This window comes from Myxocyprinus asiaticus, chromosome 37, assembly GCF_019703515.2.
Source record: "Myxocyprinus asiaticus isolate MX2 ecotype Aquarium Trade chromosome 37, UBuf_Myxa_2, whole genome shotgun sequence".
NCBI lineage: Eukaryota > Metazoa > Chordata > Actinopteri > Cypriniformes > Catostomidae > Myxocyprinus > Myxocyprinus asiaticus.
Window position 1 is genome coordinate 25895199 of NC_059380.1, and position 20604 is coordinate 25915802.

At 37.9% G+C, this 20604-nt stretch overlaps 1 protein-coding gene across 2 annotated transcripts in view; it reads left to right on the forward strand.

The window, feature by feature from the left end:
* LOC127428168 (isoleucine--tRNA ligase, cytoplasmic-like) overlaps nt 1-20604 on the forward strand; it is a 165134-nt gene that overhangs the window by 106763 nt on the left and 37767 nt on the right. For both annotated transcript variants that reach the window (XM_051676316.1, XM_051676317.1), the window contains 3 exons: nt 698-793; nt 10595-10771; nt 19835-19955. In XM_051676316.1, the coding sequence (XP_051532276.1) occupies nt 698-793; nt 10595-10771; nt 19835-19955 (394 nt within the window). The remainder of the gene's footprint in view (nt 1-697; nt 794-10594; nt 10772-19834; nt 19956-20604) is intronic.

Here is a 20604-nt window from a genome sequence, read left to right on the forward strand (position 1 = left end):
CTTAAGCATACGCCTTCAGATCAAAAGATTTTTAAGATCATGAGAAACATTTCAGTCAAGTGTTTCAAAATTTTTGACCGGTAGTATGTGTGTGTGTGTGTGTGTATATATATATATATATATATATATATATATATATATATATATATCAGGGAGCAGTGCTGTTGAATATGAAGCTATTATAGCATTGTTGTTTTTTTCTGAAAAAATAAATAAATAAAAACCAAAGCAGAACATAAAGAAAGCACTCTTAAAAACTCTAGGCAGTGAGATGCATAATTCAACATACGGACCAACCAATTATTTGAAATCTGTTCTAGCAGATTGTTTGTGTTATGATAACTTGTGCATTTACACTTACAATTTATTTTTTTATTTTTTTATTTTTTTACTGTTGCTACGTAATTTGATTTTATAATTATTACCCACAATTGTTCAGTTTGAGAATTTATTTCAAATAAATGATTCAGTTGATTAAGTATTTGAAATAAATGGATGACATTTGGTGTTTTTATGGATAAAAAATAAATATGTCCTCATTCCTCAAACATGCAAAATGTCACAAATCAATTCCATGGGGTTAAAAATTGGCCCTACAAAATTCTGACACTGCTCAAAGTGTATATATCTGTAGTTTAATAATCAAAATGGAGATTTCTTTAAATAATATGATTGGGTATGTTTTCTTCCACTGTAGGTCCTGGTTCTTCTTGACATCACCCCGGATCAGTCCATGGTTGATGAGGGTGTGGCTCGTGAGGTCATTAACCGCATTCAGAAACTACGCAAGAAGGTGAGCTGTTCTGATCTTTAAGTGGGTGAATCTTACGAAAACATGTCTGGGTCATATTTCCCTTCAGAATTGTAAGTAAAAATAATTAGATAAAAAAAATCAAAAAAAATAAAGCCTATTTTCGTATTCTTTGAACACTTTTTGCATTTACAATGAAGCACATTTTCCCTCTGATTCGCATTACTGTAATGTGTCTGGGTGTTTCTGGTCTCAATGGTGATTCTCAAGACTTCAAAAAAAAAAAACTGAAAAAAGTAGTGTTTTTTTATTCAATGCTGTTTTCTGATTATTTATTTATTTATTTTTTTTCGATGTTAAACATGAAAAGTCAACTATAAGTAAACCATTTGGTTTTTCACGTCCACTACACGCTTTTAAGAGCCCTCGAAAAACAATCTCACTGGTGAAACATGTACTATAAAATGCTTTTTGGCCACAGTTGGTGTGTTTCAGCATTAGGGGCTAACAGGATGATGCCAAAAAGCCAATCCCTGACCCCCTGGGCTCAACCATCGGTGGGAGTTTGGGGCGGGGCTATCTAATAGTTGATTAATGACAGCCAAACCTGGCTTGGGAAACCTTTTTGAAAATGGTCATTATTGATTTTGAAATTCCGCTTGGTGGCACTAGAGGCACTGAAGTTACACTTTAAATCAGCATACCTGTATATTAAGTACACTATATAATAATATATAAATACTTTACAGTTTAATTAACATGTCATATTTTTTTGTATTTCATTAATGAAAATGAGCTTAATTGTCATTAAAATGTAAAAAATCTTCATGGTCCTAAACTTGGCTTCATTATGTTTACACAAACTATCATTTCTTATCCTTTTCTTTTAATTTTGATGAAATATAACCTGGACATGTTCCTGACAGGTTTTGTTAGATTCATCACAAAACTGTTGTGTGGTTTGAAGTCTTTTTTTTATTTTATTTTTATTTTTTTTTGCTGTGTGGTTCAGTTTGTTTTCTGAATGAAAACTTCTGGCGGCCTCTGTTCTCGGGTCTACTTCCTCACCTCTAATGTCACATCCCATCATGTGGTTGTCTTTGTACACGCTCTCAGGGTCAAGCTCAATTGTTTTTCCTAGGCTCATGAGAGATACTATTTGGAAAATCTTTCCACCCCATAGTTCTGAGGGCATTGAGCAATTGTTCAGTGTTATAGCCGGGCCTTAAAGCTTTATTACCCAGAGTCCACTTTAAGACAAACAGTATTTTGAAGTTGTGTGAACATCAGAAAAATAGGTTGGATTTCCTTTCTTCAACCGCCCTTTTTTTTTCTCTTAATAAACAAACATTTTCCATTCCACAAGTGGTGCTGGGTGTATATGTGAGGGGGAGGGTGTCTGGATGCCTGCCAGGCCTGAATTCCACTCTTATTGAAAGTCTGAAAAAATCTGGGGGAATTTTCCATGGGAGGGAATTAATTTTTCAATGTTTTCTCAGATGAGAGGTGGTAACCAGGGGGCAGATGTGTGAGGGAACGTTCTTGGAAAAGCAGAAGCCATTGTGTTTTTTGTACTTCTTGCTCAAGGGTGCCGAATACCCAAGCCTATGTTTTCTACAACAAGCTTGTCCGTTTTCTTATCGTGTCTGCTTTGGGAAAATGAAGAAATGCTTCGTGCCATTTCCCAGTGTTCCCTTAAAAATGAAGGCAGATTTTAATGAGCTGTGCTTTAACCATCAGAGGCACAAGCAGTGATATTGATGAACGATGATACGCTACCAGTCAAAAATCTGGACAGGACCCACCTACTCATTCTTTGACTATTTTTCACATTTTTGAATAATCGTAAAGTCATCAAAACTAACATAACACAAATGGAAGTATGGGAGTTATGTAGTAACCAAAATTTTTGTAAATCAAAACTTTTTGTTAAAATGTAGCTCGCCACCCTTTGCCTAGATTACAGCTTTGCACAATCTGGGCATTCTCACAGCCACTTTACAAGATGCATCCTGAGACGCTTTTTTAACACTTCATTATCTGTTCAAACATCATCCTTTTTAAAACAAATTTTTTTTTTATAAAGTTAGTGCTTGCAGTTAGTAATTTGCATAAAACACAGCCAAACAATCTCCACATATGGGCTTTCTGCACTACTTCGCCTCCAAGATTTATTGAAGGGTAACTTAATAGTTCAATTTCTAATAATTTGATGTATAAAATATTTTTGCTTAACACACCATGTTTCTAAAGCTGCGATGAGTATGTGATTTTTTTTAATTTTTTTTTTAACATGTCTGATTTCAGTTTGTTCTCAATTTTATCCAAAATTTAGAATAAATTTGCTTTCAAACTTATTGATTATATACAGATTATATACAGTTGTGCTCAAAAGTTTGCATATCCTTGGAGAATTGGTAATATGTGTACTATTTTTAAAGAAAACAAGAGTGAGCAGGCAAAACACATTTTTTTGTATGTCTTATGGGATTCATATTCAACTGTAGGTTATAACAGAATTGCACAATCATAAAACAAAACATGGCAAAAAAGAAAGAAATGAAATGACCCCTGTTCAAAAGTCTGCATACCCTTAGTTCTTAATATGTGTATTGCCCCCTTAAGCATCAATGAGAGCGTGCAGTCTTTTGTAATAGTTGTCTATGAGGCCCCAAATTCTTGCAGGTGGTATAGCTGCCCATTCATCTTGGCAAAATGCCTCCAGGTCATGCAGAGTCTTTGGTCGTCTTGCATGAATCGCACGTTTGAGATCTCCCCAGAGTGGCTCGATGATATTAAGGTCAGGAGACTGCGATGGCCACTCCAGAACCTTCACCTTTTTCTGCTGTAACCACTGGAGGGTCAACTTGGCCTTGTGCTTAGGGTCATTGTTGTGCTGGAAAGTCCAAGAACGTACCATGCGCAGCTTTTGTGCAGGAGAATGCAAATTGTCTGCCAGTATTTTCTGATAACATGCTGCATTCATCTTGCCATCAATTTTCACAAGATTCCCCATGCCTTTAGAGCTCACACACCCCCAAAACATCAGTGAGCCACCACCATGCTTCACAGTGGGGATGGTATTCTTTTCACTATAGGCCTTGTTGACCCCTCTCCAAACATAGCGCATATGGTTGTGACTATAAAGCTCTATTTTGGTCTCGTCACTCCAAATTACAGTGTGCCAGAAGCTGTGAGGCTTCGGGCATATTGTAACCGGGCTTTTTTGTGGCATTAGCACAGTAAAGGCTTCTTTCTGGCAACTCGACCATGCAGCTCATTTTTGTTGAAGTATCGTCATATTGTGCTCCTTGAAACAACTACACCGTCTTTTTCCAAAGCAGCCGGTATTTCTCCTGAGGTTACCTGTGGGTTTTTCTTTGTATCCCAAACAATTCTTCTGGCAGTTGTGGCTGAAATCTTTCTTGGTCTACCTAACCTTGGCTTGGTATCAAGAGATCCCTGAATTTTCCACTTCTTAATAAGTGACTGAACAGTACTGACTGGTATTTTCAAGGCTTTGGATATCTTTTTATATCCTTTTCCATCTTTATAAAGTTCCATGACCTTACGCAGGTCTTTTGACAATTCTTTTCTGCTCCCCATGGCTCAGTATCTAGCCTGCTCAGTGCATCCACGTGAGAGCTAACAAACTCATTGACTGTATATACACAGACAATAATTGCAATTTAAAAAGGTCAGGTGTGCCATTTAAACCTGTGTTTGTCACCTTGTGTGTCTGTAACAAGGCCAAACATTCAAGGGTATGTAAACTTTTGATCAGGGTGATTTGGGTGATTTCTGTTATCATTATGATTTAAAAAGGAGCCAAACAACTATGTGATGATAAATGGCTTCATATGATCACTATCCTTAAATAAAAGACACTTTTTGCATGATCATTGCATTTGCATTGATATTTTCAAAATCAATGCCAAGATTTCACAATTTCTGCCAGGGTATGCAAACTTTTGAGCACAACTGTGTGTGTGTGTGTGTGTGTGTGTATACAGGTGCATCTCAATAAATTAGAATGTCGTGGAAAAGTTCATTTATTTCAGTAATTCAACTCAAATTATTGAAACTCGTGTATTAAATAAATTCAATGCACACAGACTGAAGTAGTTTAAGTCTTTGGTTCTTTTAATTGTGATGATTTTGGCTCACATTTAACAAAAACCCACCAATTCACTATCTCAAAAAATTAGAATATTTTGACATGCCAATCAGCTAATCAACTCAAAACACCTGCAAAGGTTTTCTGAGCCTTCAAAATGGTCTCTCAGTTTGGTTCACTAGGCTACACAATCATGGGGAAGACTGCTAATCTGACAGTTGTCCAGAAGACAATCATTGACACCCTTCACAAGGAGGGTAAGCCACAAACATTCATTGCCAAAGAAGCTGGCTGTTCACAGAGTGCTGTATCCAAGCATGTTAACAGAAAGTTGAGTGGAAGGAAAAAGTGTGGAAGAAAAAGATGCACAACCAACCGAGAGAACCGCAGCCTTATGATTGTCCAGCAAAATCGATTCAAGAATTTGGGTGAACTTCACAAGGAATGGATTGAGGCTGGGGTCAAGGCATCAAACACACACAGACATGTCAAGGAATTTGGCTACAGTTGTCTCCTCTTGTTAAGCCACTCCTGAACCACAGACAACGTCAGAGGCGTCTTACCTGGGCTAAGGAGAAGAAGAACTGGACTGTTGCCCAGTGGTCCAAAGTCCTCTTTTCAGATGAGAGCAAGTTTTGTATTTCATTTGGAAACCAAGGTCCTGTAGTCTGGAGGAAGGGTGGAGAAGCTCATAGCCCAAGTTGCTTGAAGTCCAGTGTTAAGTTTCCACAATCTGTGATGATTTGGGGTGCAATGTCATCTGCTGGTGTTGGTCCATTGTGTTTTTTGAAAACCAAAGTCACTGCACCCATTTACCAAGAAATTTTGGAGCACTTCATGCTTCCTTCTGCTGACCAGCTTTTTAAAGATGTTGATTTCATTTTCCAGCAGGATTTGGCACCTGCCCACACTGCCAAAAGCACCAAAAGTTGGTTAAATGACCATGGTGTTGGTGTGCTTGACTGGCCAGCAAACTCACCAGACCTGAACCCCATAGAGAATCTATGGGGTATTGTCAAGAGGAAAATGAGAAACAAGAGACCAAAAAAATGCAGATGAGCTGAAGGCCACTGTCAAAGAAACCTGGGCTTCCATACCACCTCAGCAGTGCCACAAACTGATCACCTCCATGCCACGCCGAATTGAGGCAGTAATTAAAGCAAAAGGAGCCCCTACCAAGTATTGAATACATATACAGTAAATGAACATACTTTCCAGAAGGCCAACAATTCACTAAAAATGTTTTTCTTATTGGTCTTATGATGTATTCTAATTTTTTGAGATAGTGAATTGGTGGGTTTTTGTTAAATGTGAGCCAAAATCATCACAATTAAAAGAACCAAAGACTTAAACTACTTCAGTCTGTGTGCATTGAATTTATTTAATACACGAGTTTCACAATTTGAGTTGAATTACTGAAATAAATGAAATTTTCCACGACATTCTAATTTATTGAGATGCACCTGTGTGTGTGTATATATATATATATATATATACACACACACACACACACACACACACACACACACACAGTACTGTGCAAAAGTTTAGGCACTTGTGAAAAATGTTGCATAGTGTGGATGTCTTCAAAAATAATAACATAAATATTTTTCATTTATCACTTAATGTCATTCAAAGTCCAGTAAACATAAAAAAAGCTAAATCAATATTCAGTGTGACCACCTTTGCCTTTAAAACAGCACCAATTCTCCTAGGTACACCTGGACACAGTTTTTTGTTGGTTGTTGGCAGATAGGATGTTCCAAGATTCTTGGAGAATTTGCCACAGTTCTTCTATCTATTTAGGCTGTCTCAATTGCTTCTGTCTCTTTATGTAATCTCAAACTGACACAATGTTCAGTGGGGGGCTTTGTGGGGGCCATGACATCTGTTGCAGGGCTCCCTGTTCTTCTATTCTAATCTTTTCTATTTGCAAAAGTAATGTTTGGGAGTCTAACATTTATATTTCCTATTGACACACTAAAGCTGAAGATATAAATAACCATCTTAAGACAAATGCTTTTGTGAAACATCTTATGTGCCTAAGACTTTTGCACAGTACTGTATATATATATATATATATATATATATATATATATATATATATATATATATATATATACACACACACACACACACACACACACACTGGTGGCCGAAAGTTTGGAATAATATACAGAGTTTGGTCTAATGGAAATAAATTGGTACTTTTATTCACCAAAGTGGCATTCAACTGATCACAATGTATAGTCAGGACATTAATAACATGATAAATTACTATTACAATTTGGAAAAAAAAAAATCAGAACTTCCTAAACTAGCTAAAGAGCTCTCGTCAAAAAATCCTCCACGTGCAGCAACGACAGCTTTGCAGATCCTTGGCATTCTAGCTGTCAGATTGTCCAGGTGCTCAAGTGACATTTCGCCCCACGCTTCCTGTAGCACTTGCCATAGATGTGACTGTCTTGTCGGGCACTTCTCACACACCTTACAGTCTAGCTGATCCCACAAAAGCTCAATGGGGTTAAGATCCATAACACTCTTTTCCAATTTGTTGTCTAATGTCTGTGTTTCTTTGCCCACCTTTTATTTTTGTTTTTTTCTGTTTCAAAAGTGGCATTTTCTTTGCAATTCTTCCCATAATGCCTGCACCCGAGTCTTCTCTTTACTGTTGTACATTAAACTGGTGTTGAGCAGGTATAATTCAATGAAGCTGTCAGCTGAGGACATGTGTGGCATCTATTTCTCAAACTAGAGACTCTGATGTACTTATCCTCTTGTTTAGTTGTACATCTGGCCTTCCACATCTCTTTCTGTCCTTGTTAGAGCCAGTTGTCCTTTGTCTTTGAAGACTGTAGTGTACACCTTTGTATGAAATCTTCAGTTTTTCTGCAATTTCATTTTATAGCCTTCATTCCTCAAAACAATGATTGGCTGACAAGTTTCTAGAGAAAGCTGTTTCTTTTTTGCCATTTTTGACCTAATATTGACCTTAAGACATGGCAGTCTGTTGCATACTGTGGCAACTCAAAAACAAACACCGAGACAATGTTAAGCATCATTTAATGAACCAAATAGCTTTCAATTGTGATTGTATATAATGGCAAGTGATTTTCTAGTACCAAATTAGCAATTTAGCATGATTACGCAAGCATAAGGTGTTGGAGTGATGGCTGCTGGAAATGGGGCCTTTCTAGATTTGATCAAAAATGACTTTTTTCAGGGGGCCTGGGTAGCTCAGCGAGTATTGACGCTGACTGGTGTGCTGAGTGACTCCAGCCAGGTCTCCTAAGCAACCAAATTGGCCCGGTTGCTAGGGAGGGTAGAGTCAAATGGGGAAAACTCCTCGTGGTCGCTATAATGTGTGGTTCTCGCTCTCAGTGGGGCGCGTGGTGAGATATGCATGGATGCCATGGAGAATAGCGTGGGCCTCCACACTCCGCGGTAACGCACACAACAAGCCACGTGATAAGATGCGCAGATTGACGGTCTCAGACGCGGAGGCAACTGAGATTCATCCTTCGCCACCCGGATTGAAGCGAATCACTACGGCACCACGAGGACTTAGAGCACACTGGGAATTGGGCATTCCAAATTAAAAAAAAAAAAAGACTTTTTTCAAATAGTAATGGTACTGTTTTTTACATCAGTAATGTCCTAACTATAAATTGTGATCAGTTGAATGCCACTTTGGTCAATTAAAGTACCAATTTCCTTCCGAAACAGCAAAATATGTACATTATTCCAAAATTTTGGCTGCTAGTTTATGTATATACACTCAGGGTTTAAAATAAACTTTTTGGCTCACCGGCCACTGTGGCTAGTAGTTTTCCAAGGTTACTTGCCACTCAGCATTTTCACTAGCCACAATCCCCCACCTTGCAAAAAGTGATTAAGGTAACTGGAGACTGTAACTGCATGCATTTGTTTGGACATTTTATTTAAACAAGAATGAAATGAGTTCAGCAGGACACAGGCCTAATGGTTTAAGAAAGCAATAAAATATCCAAAGGCAAAAGCCAGTTAGAACAGGAGGAACATTTGTCAATCATTTTTCCATAGTTCATGGAAGTTTCAACCCCTTCAAATTGTACTTGCCTATATGAACGTTTACCATTGTTCTACCAGTGTTTAACAGTGGCATTTGTAATGTCGAGGCCATTAGGTAAGACCATGGTTGGCTTCACATTACTGTGGTTAGGTTAATGTTGATAGTCGTTTCTAAAAAATGAACTGTAGTGTTTGTTATGAAAAAGCTAATAGCCTAAACACATTTAGAAACCTTTACAACTTTTTAAGTCTAATAGATTCGCCCTAATAGATTTAATATGAATCATTCACGTTACCATTTTGTGTTACTACATAAAAAAATAAAAAAATACATATATTTAAGGAAGGATGATGCTACCTGTGCTCTTTAAAATGTATGTCTAGCAGATTGAGAGGTTTGACTTCCTCCATACAATGCTTTATACTAGAAGGTTCTCTGTAGAATGCAAATGGGTCACATAAGTTTTGTGTTTTCCACCGGCCGCCGCAATATCGAGTGAAGAGCAAATTAATCATGCAAGTTTCGCTCTGTGCTGATCCAGAGCTCTAGCAATCTTATCTCTGGAATGCGCTGGTGTGCGCTGCGGCGGTTCACGCCACGGAATTAAGGTGCCTAATGTGTGTCAAGAAAACATTCCCCACACCATTAAACCACCACATCCAGCCTGAACTGTTGGCACAAGGCAGAATGCCTCCATGGTTTTATGTTGTATACACCAAATTCTGCTCCTGCCACCTGCATGTTGCTGCAGAAATCGAGATTCATCAGACCAGGTGATGTTTTTCCAATCGTCTACCATCCAGTTTTGGTGAGCCTGTGCCCACTGCAGCCTCAGTTTCCTGTTCTTAGCTGACAGTAGTGGTACCTGGAGGGGTCTTCTGCTACTGTAGCCCATCCGACTCAATGTTCGACATGTTGTATTTTCAGAAATACTTTTCTGCATAGCACTGTTGTAACGTGTGGTTATTTGGGTTACTGTCACCTTCTTGTCAGCTTGGAACTGTCTGGCCATTCTCCTCTGACCTTAGTTATTAACAAGCCATTTTTGCCCACAGAACTGCTGCTCGCTGGATGTTTTTGCACCATTCTCTATACACTCTAGAGACTGTTGTGCATTAATATCCCAGGATATATCAGCAGTTACGGAAATACTAAAACCAGCCTGGCACCAACATTCATGCCACGGTCTAAATCATTGAGATCTCATTTTTCCCCATTCTGATGGTTGATGTGAACATCATTAACTGAAGCTCCTGACCCATATCTGAATGATTTTATACATTACACTGCCACCACACAATTGGCTGATTAGATAATCACATAACTAAGTAGGTGTACAGATGTACCTAACAAAGTGGTCTATATATATATATATATATATATATATATATATATATATATATATATATATATATATATATATTTTACAACAGTTCACACATTTTTTGTGCAAATATGTGCATATGCATGATTAGTGAATGAGACTCATTGTGTGGAGGGCTTCTGATTTTTTTATTATTTTTTTTTATTACTTGAGATGTAAAAAAAATCCTTACAAATCATAATGTTCAGTACTTTTATAATAATGAGAATGTAAAGAGTGACCGGTTTTAAATTAAGTAACAATACTGCTGTGCTTGCAGCCACTTTAATGTATCCAAACATCGCTTCTCAGGGTCACCTGGTCCCATCAGATGAGATCACAGTATATTACAGCAGTCAGCCAGCTGGGGAATACCTGGATAAAGTCATCCAGACTCATACTGATTTCATCTTGGCCACTACAAAAGCCCCATTGAAGCCGTACCCAGTACCTAAGACTGCCAGTGTGATCGTCCAAGAGAAAACTCAGGTAAACATTTAAAAAATTTAATCTTCCCATGTAACATTTCATAAATGTTGCTATGCAAAGAAACTAAAAGTATTTCAACAGTAACAATGTCTCTGTATTGGTATTGGTGATTACCAGAAATTAAGTATTGATTTCTGTCTTAAAGGAATATTCCGGGTTCAGTACAAGTTAAGCTCAATTGACAGCATTTGTGGCACAGTGCTGATTACCACAAAATTTATTTCGACTCGTCCCTCCTTTTCTTTAAAAAAAAAAGCAATAATCGAGGTTACAGTGAGGCACTTGCAATGAAAGTGAATGTGGCCAATTTTTGGAGGGTTTAAAAGCAGAAATGTGAAGCTTATAATTTCATAAAAGCACTTAAATTAATTCTCCTGTTAAAACTTGTGTATTATTTGAGCTGTAAAGTTGTTTAAATTGAAGTTTTTACAGTCGTTTTAGGGTTTGTTGACATTATATCGTCATGGCAACAAAGTTGTAAATTGGGCTGTAACTTTCCACAAAAAAGGTTAGTAAGTGATTTTATCTTTTTATCTTTTAGCTTTACTTTTGAAAAAGTGAGTTTTAACGTTAAAAAATTGGGCCCCATGCACATCAGTCACATTGTGCCTTACCGTAACCCAGATTTTTACTTTTTTTTTTTAAAGAAAAGGGGGGACAATTTGTGTGATAGTCAGTATTACAGTACGCCACATGCTGTCAACTGAGCTGAGCTTGTATTGAACCCGGAATATTCCTTTAAAAAAATGAATGGGTGTCATGGGGCGGGCCTCTACATAGCTCCTTCATTTCCATCATCTTAATATTAAAGGGGACATTATGTCCCTTTTTACACAATGTAATATAAAAGTCTCAGGTGTCCCCAGAACATGTCTGTCAAGTTTCAGCTCAAAATACCTCACAGATTGTTTATTCTACCATGCCTTTATACCCCTGTTTTGTATCCCTGTTCCAAACAGGCTGTTTTAGTGTCTGTAGCTTTAAATGCAAAGGAGCTGCTGCTCCCCACACCCCTTTCTGGAAGTGGGCTGTGCCTTTCCTGGTGGTGCCATGGATACCCCAGCAACAACAATGCAGGAGAACCAATATGGCTGCTACTGAAAACACCAGAGTTCAGCCGTATATCTGACGAATTTGTTTAACTTTTGTAGGGTTATTTCAGCCGTTTTGCTACGATGGATGACGTGTTGTTCGGTGTCTAAATGCCCAGGTATACTTCACTTTGCGCATTCCAGTCCGTCTCATGCACAGTTGTGTGCGCACAGCTTTGAAAGTATACCTCACGTGGATGAGCGCAAATGGACGCGTCCGACATGTACATGTACAATTGCTTTGTTATACACTACCAGACATTAGAGAGCAGCGCTGTCGTGTCATTTACAGCACATCAGCTCTGAAGGATAAAGAAGAAAAACTGAGGATCCGCCATTAGAGGAAGCAAGAACATCAACAACAAAACGATGGAGAAGGATATGTTCTTCGACTACTGCTTGACAGTACAGCGCAACTGTGTATATTGCCACCTAGTTGACTCTTCTATCTCAACAGTCAACCTTGCGCATGAGCGTTTGTCCGGGCACAGAAAAATCTGGCTGCATGCGGTCACTGCACAGACGCCACGGACACTCCTGATGACGAAAATTACGTCACGCAGACTGTGCGCGGACCGTCGCGGAACGCGGACAAGTGAAGTGTACTTTGGGTTTAACACCAACTTTAGCTTTCTCCGTTTTCCATTGTAGGGAACAGTACTGCTTCAATAAGCAACACACACTAAGTACTGTAATAACATTCTCTAGGCGCAATATAGTGGCATGATACATTTAGTATAACGCTCATTTTTTAATTGTGCTACAGGTGCTCATGTGGAAACTGTGAAACGATGAAGCACAATGTTTTCACAACAAGCGTTTTTCGCGCAATGTGCAAACAAGCAAATTCATAAAGCCAAGTGCAAACAGTAAAAAGTATAAAGTGCAAAACTTACGACTTGCAAATTTGAAGTTGGGTCACGGAGAGTTGGTATCAATCCATCCTTGATCCTTAGCTTGGAAGCAAATCCAGCCTTGTGTTGACCCTCGTTGATGAAGCAGTCTGACGTTAAATGGTTTGCACAAACATATAGGGATGTTCCTATTGTTGTGGGCACACTGCCATCAAAAATAAAACTAATCCACTGGGTCTTCAGTGGCTCAGATGCCGGGGGTACATGAAGACTCTTGTGTTCGCTCTTGCAGCCAACAACAGAACATTTGGCGTATTTACCTCATAGCTGGGACATTCTCGAGTTGGCACAAGCGGCTTTAGCGAGGAGATAAATATGGTGGACTGTGCGCTGCTTGCTCAGGTTTTAATAAGGATGCATCTAAGCTACTCGGGCGGATCACTTCGCCAGCCGTGGGCAGTACCTTTCCCCTTTTTTAAATCAAAAGGTGCTGCAAACCTGAACGGCTCATTCAGAAACACTGTTTTTTATTGATGGGGAAAGGGAAAAAAACGAGGGGATGGTCTCTAACCATATTTTGTGATCGTCTACACATAGTGGGGACGCATAATTATACGTTCAAAAAAATTGAAAAAATGGATTTTGCATAATATGTCCCCTTTAAAACTTGTATATGATATTTCACACTACTACATTTAGCTCTGTTTCGATTATTAAACAATTGTCTGATCGTGGTTATTTGATCTAACTGCAGTTATTTGGTCTAACCGCGATTATTGAGCACTTCAAATTCCTATCACATTTTAATGCCCAGATAAGGGAATTTTAAGCGAATATGTACCATCACTGAGCCACACCGTGGACATCAACCAGAGCAGCTCCTGTCCAGAAGAGTGCTTGAAGCTCTTCTCAAGTGCTCTATAACAGGGTTCCCACAGATCCTTAAAAAGTCTTAAAATGTCTTAAATTCAGTTTTCCAAAATTTAAGGTCATAAAAAGTCTTAAATATCTTAGATGATACAAAAAAAAGTCTTAATGATCATTTAAACAGGTCTTAAATTTGGGGGTGGAAAGACAGGAATCGTGATATGACCTAATGTGATTATCAAACTTCGGAAGAATACGATTAAATAAATGTATGCACTGCGTGAAAACGCGGCACTGTATTTTTTTCCAAGCACGCGGGGCTTGTAAAGGTTTTCAGCTGTTGCAGAGCAGTTCACAATCATTAAGCCATATCGGAAATACATTTACTAATGATCAACTGTTGATGATGATGATGTAGTGTTGATAAAATATGACAATGTTTACTTTTAATTGTTTATATTGTAATATGTTGTAGATTAATGAAGGAGTGCACATTTTATATCCCTTATTTGTTTGAAGGAGCAGCTGGAAGCAGTGAAGCGCAAACATTTCAAAATAAGAGTCCCCGGTGTATTTCAGCCTTTAAAGTTAGAATTTCCTAGCTATGAATCAAATCTTTTTTTTTTTTTTTTTGGTATATATTAATTCAATTTGGACTCTTGTAGCCTCTGTCTGGCCCTCCCCATTACAGGAAGGAAAGACTAATAAAATGTAATATAGGCTACCAATTTTAAAAACGTTTCTTTCTTTTACACATTATCGTATCAGCACAATCCAATATTGGTCGACCTCTAATTTGTATATATTTATATAATGGTACATAAACCAATTTGAATGTTATATATACACTATATTGCCAAAAGTATTCGCTCACCCATCCAAATAATTGAATTCAGGTGTTCCAATCACTTCCATGGCCACAGGTGTATAAAATGAAGCACCTAGGCATGCAGACTGCTTCTACAAACATTTGTGAAAGAATGGGTCGCTCTCAGGAGCTCAGTGAATTCCAGCGTGGTACTGTGATAGGATGCCACCTGTGCAACAAGTCCAGTCGTGAAATTTCCTCGCTACTAAATATTCCACAGTCAACTGTCAGTGGTATTATAACAAAGTGGAAGCGATTGGGAATGACAGCAACTCAGCCACGAAGTGGTAGGCCACGTAAATGACAGAGCGGGGTCAGCGGATGCTGAGGCGCATAGTGCGCAGAGGTCGCCAACTTTCTGTAGAGTCAATCGCTACAGACCTCCAAAGTTCATGTGGCCTTCAGATTAACTCAAGAACAGTGCGTAGAGAGCATCATGGAATGGGTTTCCATGGCCGAGCAGCTGCATCCAAGCCATACATCACCAAGTGCAATGCAAAGCGTCAGATGCAGTGGTGTAAAGCACGCCGCCACTGGACCCTAGAGCAGTGGAGACGCATTCTCTGGAGTGACGAATCACGCTTCTCTATCTGGCAATCTGATGGACGAGTCTGGGTTTGGCGGTTGCCAGGAGAACGGTACTTGTCTGACTGCATTGTGCCAACTGTGAAGTTTGGTGGAGGGGGGATTATGGTGTGGGGTTGTTTTTCAGGAGCTGGGCTTGGCCCCTTAGTTCCAGTGAAAGGAACTCTGAATGCTTCAGCATACCAAGAGATTTTGGACAATTCCATGCTCCCAACTTTGTGGGAACAGTTTGGGGATGGCCCCTTCCTGTTCCAACATGACTACACACCAATGCACAAAGCAAGGTCCATAAAGACATGGATGAGCAAGTTTGGTGTGGAAGAACTTGACTGGCCTGCACAGAGTCCTGACCTCAACCCGATAGAGCACCTTTGGGATGAATTAGAGCGAAGACTGCGAGCCAGGCCTTCTCGTCCAACATCAGTGTCTGACCTCACAAATGCGCTTCTGGAAGAATGGTCAAAAATTCCCATAAACACACTCCTAAACCTTGTGGAAAGCCTTCCCAGAATAGTTGAAGCTGTTATAGCTGCAAAGGGTGGGCTGACGTCATATTAAACCCTATGGATTAAGAATGGGATGTCACTTAAGTTCATATGCGTCTAAAGGCAGGTGAGCGAATACTTTTGGCAATATAGTGTATGTGAAAAACATGTTTAAGTATTTTAAACTTGCATCTAGCTTACCCTGTTTTACTGATGAAGAATTGTTAAGACCATATTGTATGTGTGCCCTTGCCTGTTTAAGTAGGAGTCTGTGATACATGATTTATATTGAGATTGTGTGGGTTTGTTTTGGTATGGGGGATACGGTATTCAATTTTATTTGTTCAGGTCTTGAAAAAGGTCTTAAGTCTTAAATTTGATTTTAAAAACTCTGCAGCAACCCTGTATAACTTTGATAGTGAACGCAATGTGCTCCGACTTCACTTTATACAATCGTGTAATGGCAAGTGTTCCTGGTCATAGTGGGTTCATACAAGCTGTGTTAATGTCACGCAGTGACACAGAGGAGATGCATGCTTACTCTATTTCTGTGGAATAATAAAATGAAGAAACAAAATCTCAAAGGTTTAACAAGGACAAATAAGGGCTCGTGAGTTTAAAAAAAGAGCATTAAAATAACATGTGAAAGTGAAGAAATTAGGACAGAAATACAGTTGAAGTCAGAAGTTTAAATACACTTAGGTTGAAGTCATTAAAACTCATTTTTTAACCACTCCACAGATTTCATAATAGCAAACTATAGTTTTGGCAAGTTTTTTAGGACATCTACTTTGTGCATGACATGAGTAATTTTTTCCAACAATTGTTTACAGACAGATTGTTTCACTTTTAATTGACTATATCACATTTCCAGTGGGTCAGAAGTTTACATACACTAAGTTAACTGTGCCTTTAAGCAGCTTGGAAAATTCCAGACAATGATGTCAAGCCTTTAGACAATTAGCCAATTAGGCTAATTGAAGTCAATTCGAGGTGTACCTCTGGATGTATTTTAAGAACTACCTTCAAACTCAGTGCCTCTTTGCTTGACATCATGGGAAAATCAAAAGAAATCAGCCAACAACTTCCACAAGTCTGGTTCATCCATGGGAGCAATTTCCAAATGCCTGAAGGTACCACGTTCATATTTACAAACAATAGTATGCAAGTATAAACACCATGGGACCACACAGCCATCATACCACTCATGAAGGAGACCCATTCTGTCTCCTAGAGATGAATGTAGTTTGGTGTGAAAAGTGCAAATAAATCCCAGAACAACAGCAAAGGTCCTTGTGAAGATGCTGGAGGAAACAGGTAGACAAGTATTTATATCCAAAGTAAAATTAGTCCTATATCAACATAACCTGAAAGGCTGCTCAGCGAGGAAGAAGCCACTGCTCCAGAAAACGCCATAAAAAAGCCAGACTACAGTTTGCAAGTGCACATGGGGACAAAGATCTTACTTTTTTGGAGAAATGTCCTCTGGTCAAATGAAACAAAAATTTAACTGTTTGGCCATAATGACCATTGTAATGTTTGGAGGAAAAAGGGTGAGGCTTGCAAGCCGAAGATCACCATCCTAACTGTGAAGCATTGGGGTGGCAGCATAATGTTGTGGGGCTGCTTTGCTGCAAGAGGGACTGGTGCACTTCTCAAAAAATAGATGGCATCATGAGGAAGGAAAATGATGTGCATATATTGAAGCAACATATCAAGACAGCAGCCAGGAAGTTAAAGCTCGGTTGCAAATGGGTCTTCCAAATGAACAATGGCCCCAAGCCTACCTCCAAAGTTGTGGCAAAATTGGCTTAAGGACAACAAAGTCAAGGTATTGAAGTGGCCATCACAAAGCCCTGACTTCAATCCGATAGAAAATTTGTGGGCAGAACTGAAAAAGCGTGTGCAAGCAAGGAGGCCTGCAAACCTGACACAGTTACACCAGTTCTGTCTGGAGGAATGGGCCAAAATTCCAGCAACTTACTGTGAAGCTTGTGGAAGGCTACCCAAACCGTTTGACCCAAGTTAAACAATTTAAAGACAATGATACCAAAAACTAACAAAGTGTATGTAAACTTCTTACCCACTGGGAATGTGATGAAAGAAATAAAAGCTGAAATAAATCATTCTCTCTACTATTATTCTGACATTTCACATTTTAAAAATAAAGTAGTGATCCTAACTGACCTAAGACAGGGAATGTTTTCTACGATTAAATGTCAGGAATTGTGAAAAACTGAGTTTAAATGTATTTGGCTAAGGTGTATGTAAACTTCTGACTTCAACTGTATGTTTACTATTGCATAATATAATATAATATAATATACAGTAATATAACATAATATAGTATAGTATAATATAACATAATATAGTATAGTATAATATAACATAATATAGTATAGTATAATATAACATAATACAGTATAGTATAATATAACATAATATAGTATAATATAACATAATATAGTATAATATAATATATATATATATATATATATATATATATATATATATATATATATATATATATATATTTTATTTAAAAATATTATATAAAATATACAAGATCCCAAAACAACAGTGTAGGTGTAAAATTGACCAAAATTGTCATTCTGAGTTTTTAAAGCCTTAAAAGGAAATCATATATCCTGATTTTATATATATATATATATATATATATATATATATATATATATATATATATATTTTTTTTTTTTTTTTTTTTTTTTAATTTATTTATTTATTTTTTTTATTGAAAATAATTTTTATGGATGTCCCGATACAATTGTTTTTTAGAACGAGTACCGATACTTCATTTTTGCCACTTGCCGATACTGAGTCCGATACCTGTTGTGCTTGAGGTCTCATTCTCTTCAGTCAGAGCTCTGTCTCACACACACACACACACACACAGTTTAAGAATGGCAGAGGGGTGACATACCGGCTCATTCTGACTTTCTCTCTGCTTCCCTCGGCAAAATAACAACAGGAGTACCGCGTGGACATAAACAATCGTAACAGACTGAACAAGGATGCGATTCATAAAGTAAATTTTCCCTGTGTATGTGATTGTATATTTATCCCCTCGGGACCTGCCGTAGAAAGCGTTATGGAGCTTATGTGAGAAAATGAGTTGCGTTCAATAAACATCCTGTTCTGTCTGTGATTGCTCTGTTTTCTACATTTTATTGTCAATTAGCCTCATTTTATTGTATGAATATCGTGGTGTTACGTCACACCTGGTGTGGATGGACAGATTGCTTGTTGCTGGAATCTTATCGCGTTGCGTCTGGTTAGGACAAGGTGTAACAGAGCCTCACAGATTTGAGATATTGCTTAAATATAATACAATTACTATTGATTTATTATTATTGTTATTATTAGCAGTAGTAATACAGTGAATATTACATAACTTCACAGTAGATATATTTCTGTCATTGAGCTTTAATTTTGACAGAGCTTTTATTTTGAAGTGTTTGTGTTACGACCGTAGCTTTTCAGTCCGGAAAAGCCGGTTGCGCTACGTGATTCAAGTGATTATCAAATCGCAAAGGCTGCTATTTAATTAAAAGTATGTACTTTGTATGTGCCTCACTCTACAAAGTGAATTTGCACAATATTAGCATATCTGCTTCAAACAGAGCGTGTGACGCACATGACGGTGGTTTCCCTGTATGAGCCAAGTAGGAGCTTTAACTTAAGCCGGCATCAGCACGACAACACTGGCTCCACACAAGTGCTCACATTTGAAGCGTGCAGCACAAGCAAATTATATATTTATCTGATCAAATCACACACTTTGCGGTTAAATAATCTTACTAGGACATAACGTGGTTTTAATTTGTGCGCTAAATGTTTATGTAATGACATTCGGACGTCAGATGGTATAGTTTTTTTAGTATCTGAGTATTTTTACGAGCACAATTATGAGTACATGAGTGCGTTATCGGACCCGATTCCGATACCAGTATCTGTATAGGGACATCCCTAGTCATTTTAGTATTTAAATTGTTTCCCCTGTTTGCCGGGTCCCTAGAGTTCAGGACCAGGTGTGGTCGCACCTGTTGCAACGCCCAGAGAATGGCTCTGTGTTCATGCCTAGTCTTTTGTGTTTGGATATAATTTTGCATTATCTCATCAGTTTCACAATTGAAAGAAAACACAGCACTGATACAGCTAAAAGGATCTGTGGCATAAATGTATTCTTTTCAGTTTTTCCATCCTTATTTCAAACCCAGATTGAACACAAACCATTACTCACATTGCATTCTTTATTATCTCAGTGAAGCAATTTTTTTTCTGTCGTACTGTAGTTGAAAGGCTCAGATCTGGATTTAACCATTGTGAGAGCGGCCGCCATCTCCAGAGGCCCCCTGACCACTTCAGCCTGTGCTTATGTCAACATCAAGGTCACTCTGAAGGACAAACAACAAGGTACACCTCAACTCCCAAACTGCTTTAATGAAATAAAACACAATTACACATGTGCTCCAGAATTTTAATGGATGTCTTTTGACCTTTTTTTGTAAAGCGAATGCTGTTTGGACTTAGCCATGTACATTTTCTTTTTTATTGACTGTGTTTCTGTTTGTATAGTGGTTGAAAGGACGCAGGCAATAGAGGGTACTTTTTGTGAATAGGATACATTTTGGTGTCCTATTGCTTTTTTGGTTTTTGTTTTTCTTAGAATGCATTTGTAACTTCACCCCCGAATAGCATATGAAATCTAGATGCTTATTCTTAAAAAAAATAAAAATAAAAAAAATCAATGAAAAATAGCCATACATTTAATTTCATTAATAATTTTAATTTTAAATGGTTGATTACTGTATATCTTTTATTAAATTCTGAAGAGTTTCAAACATTGAAAATGGAGTAGGACATTTGGGTGATAGTATTAAAAAAAAAAAAGGATGTATAACAGAAATATGGACAATTTCCCTGTTTGGTGGTAAAATATGAAATATGACTCTACCTACACAAACACATTCATAAAGAGACCAATATTTTTTTTTTCTTACAAAAAATGTTTAAAATGTAAAAAAATAAAAAAATAAAACAAATGTAAAATTACATCTTATGC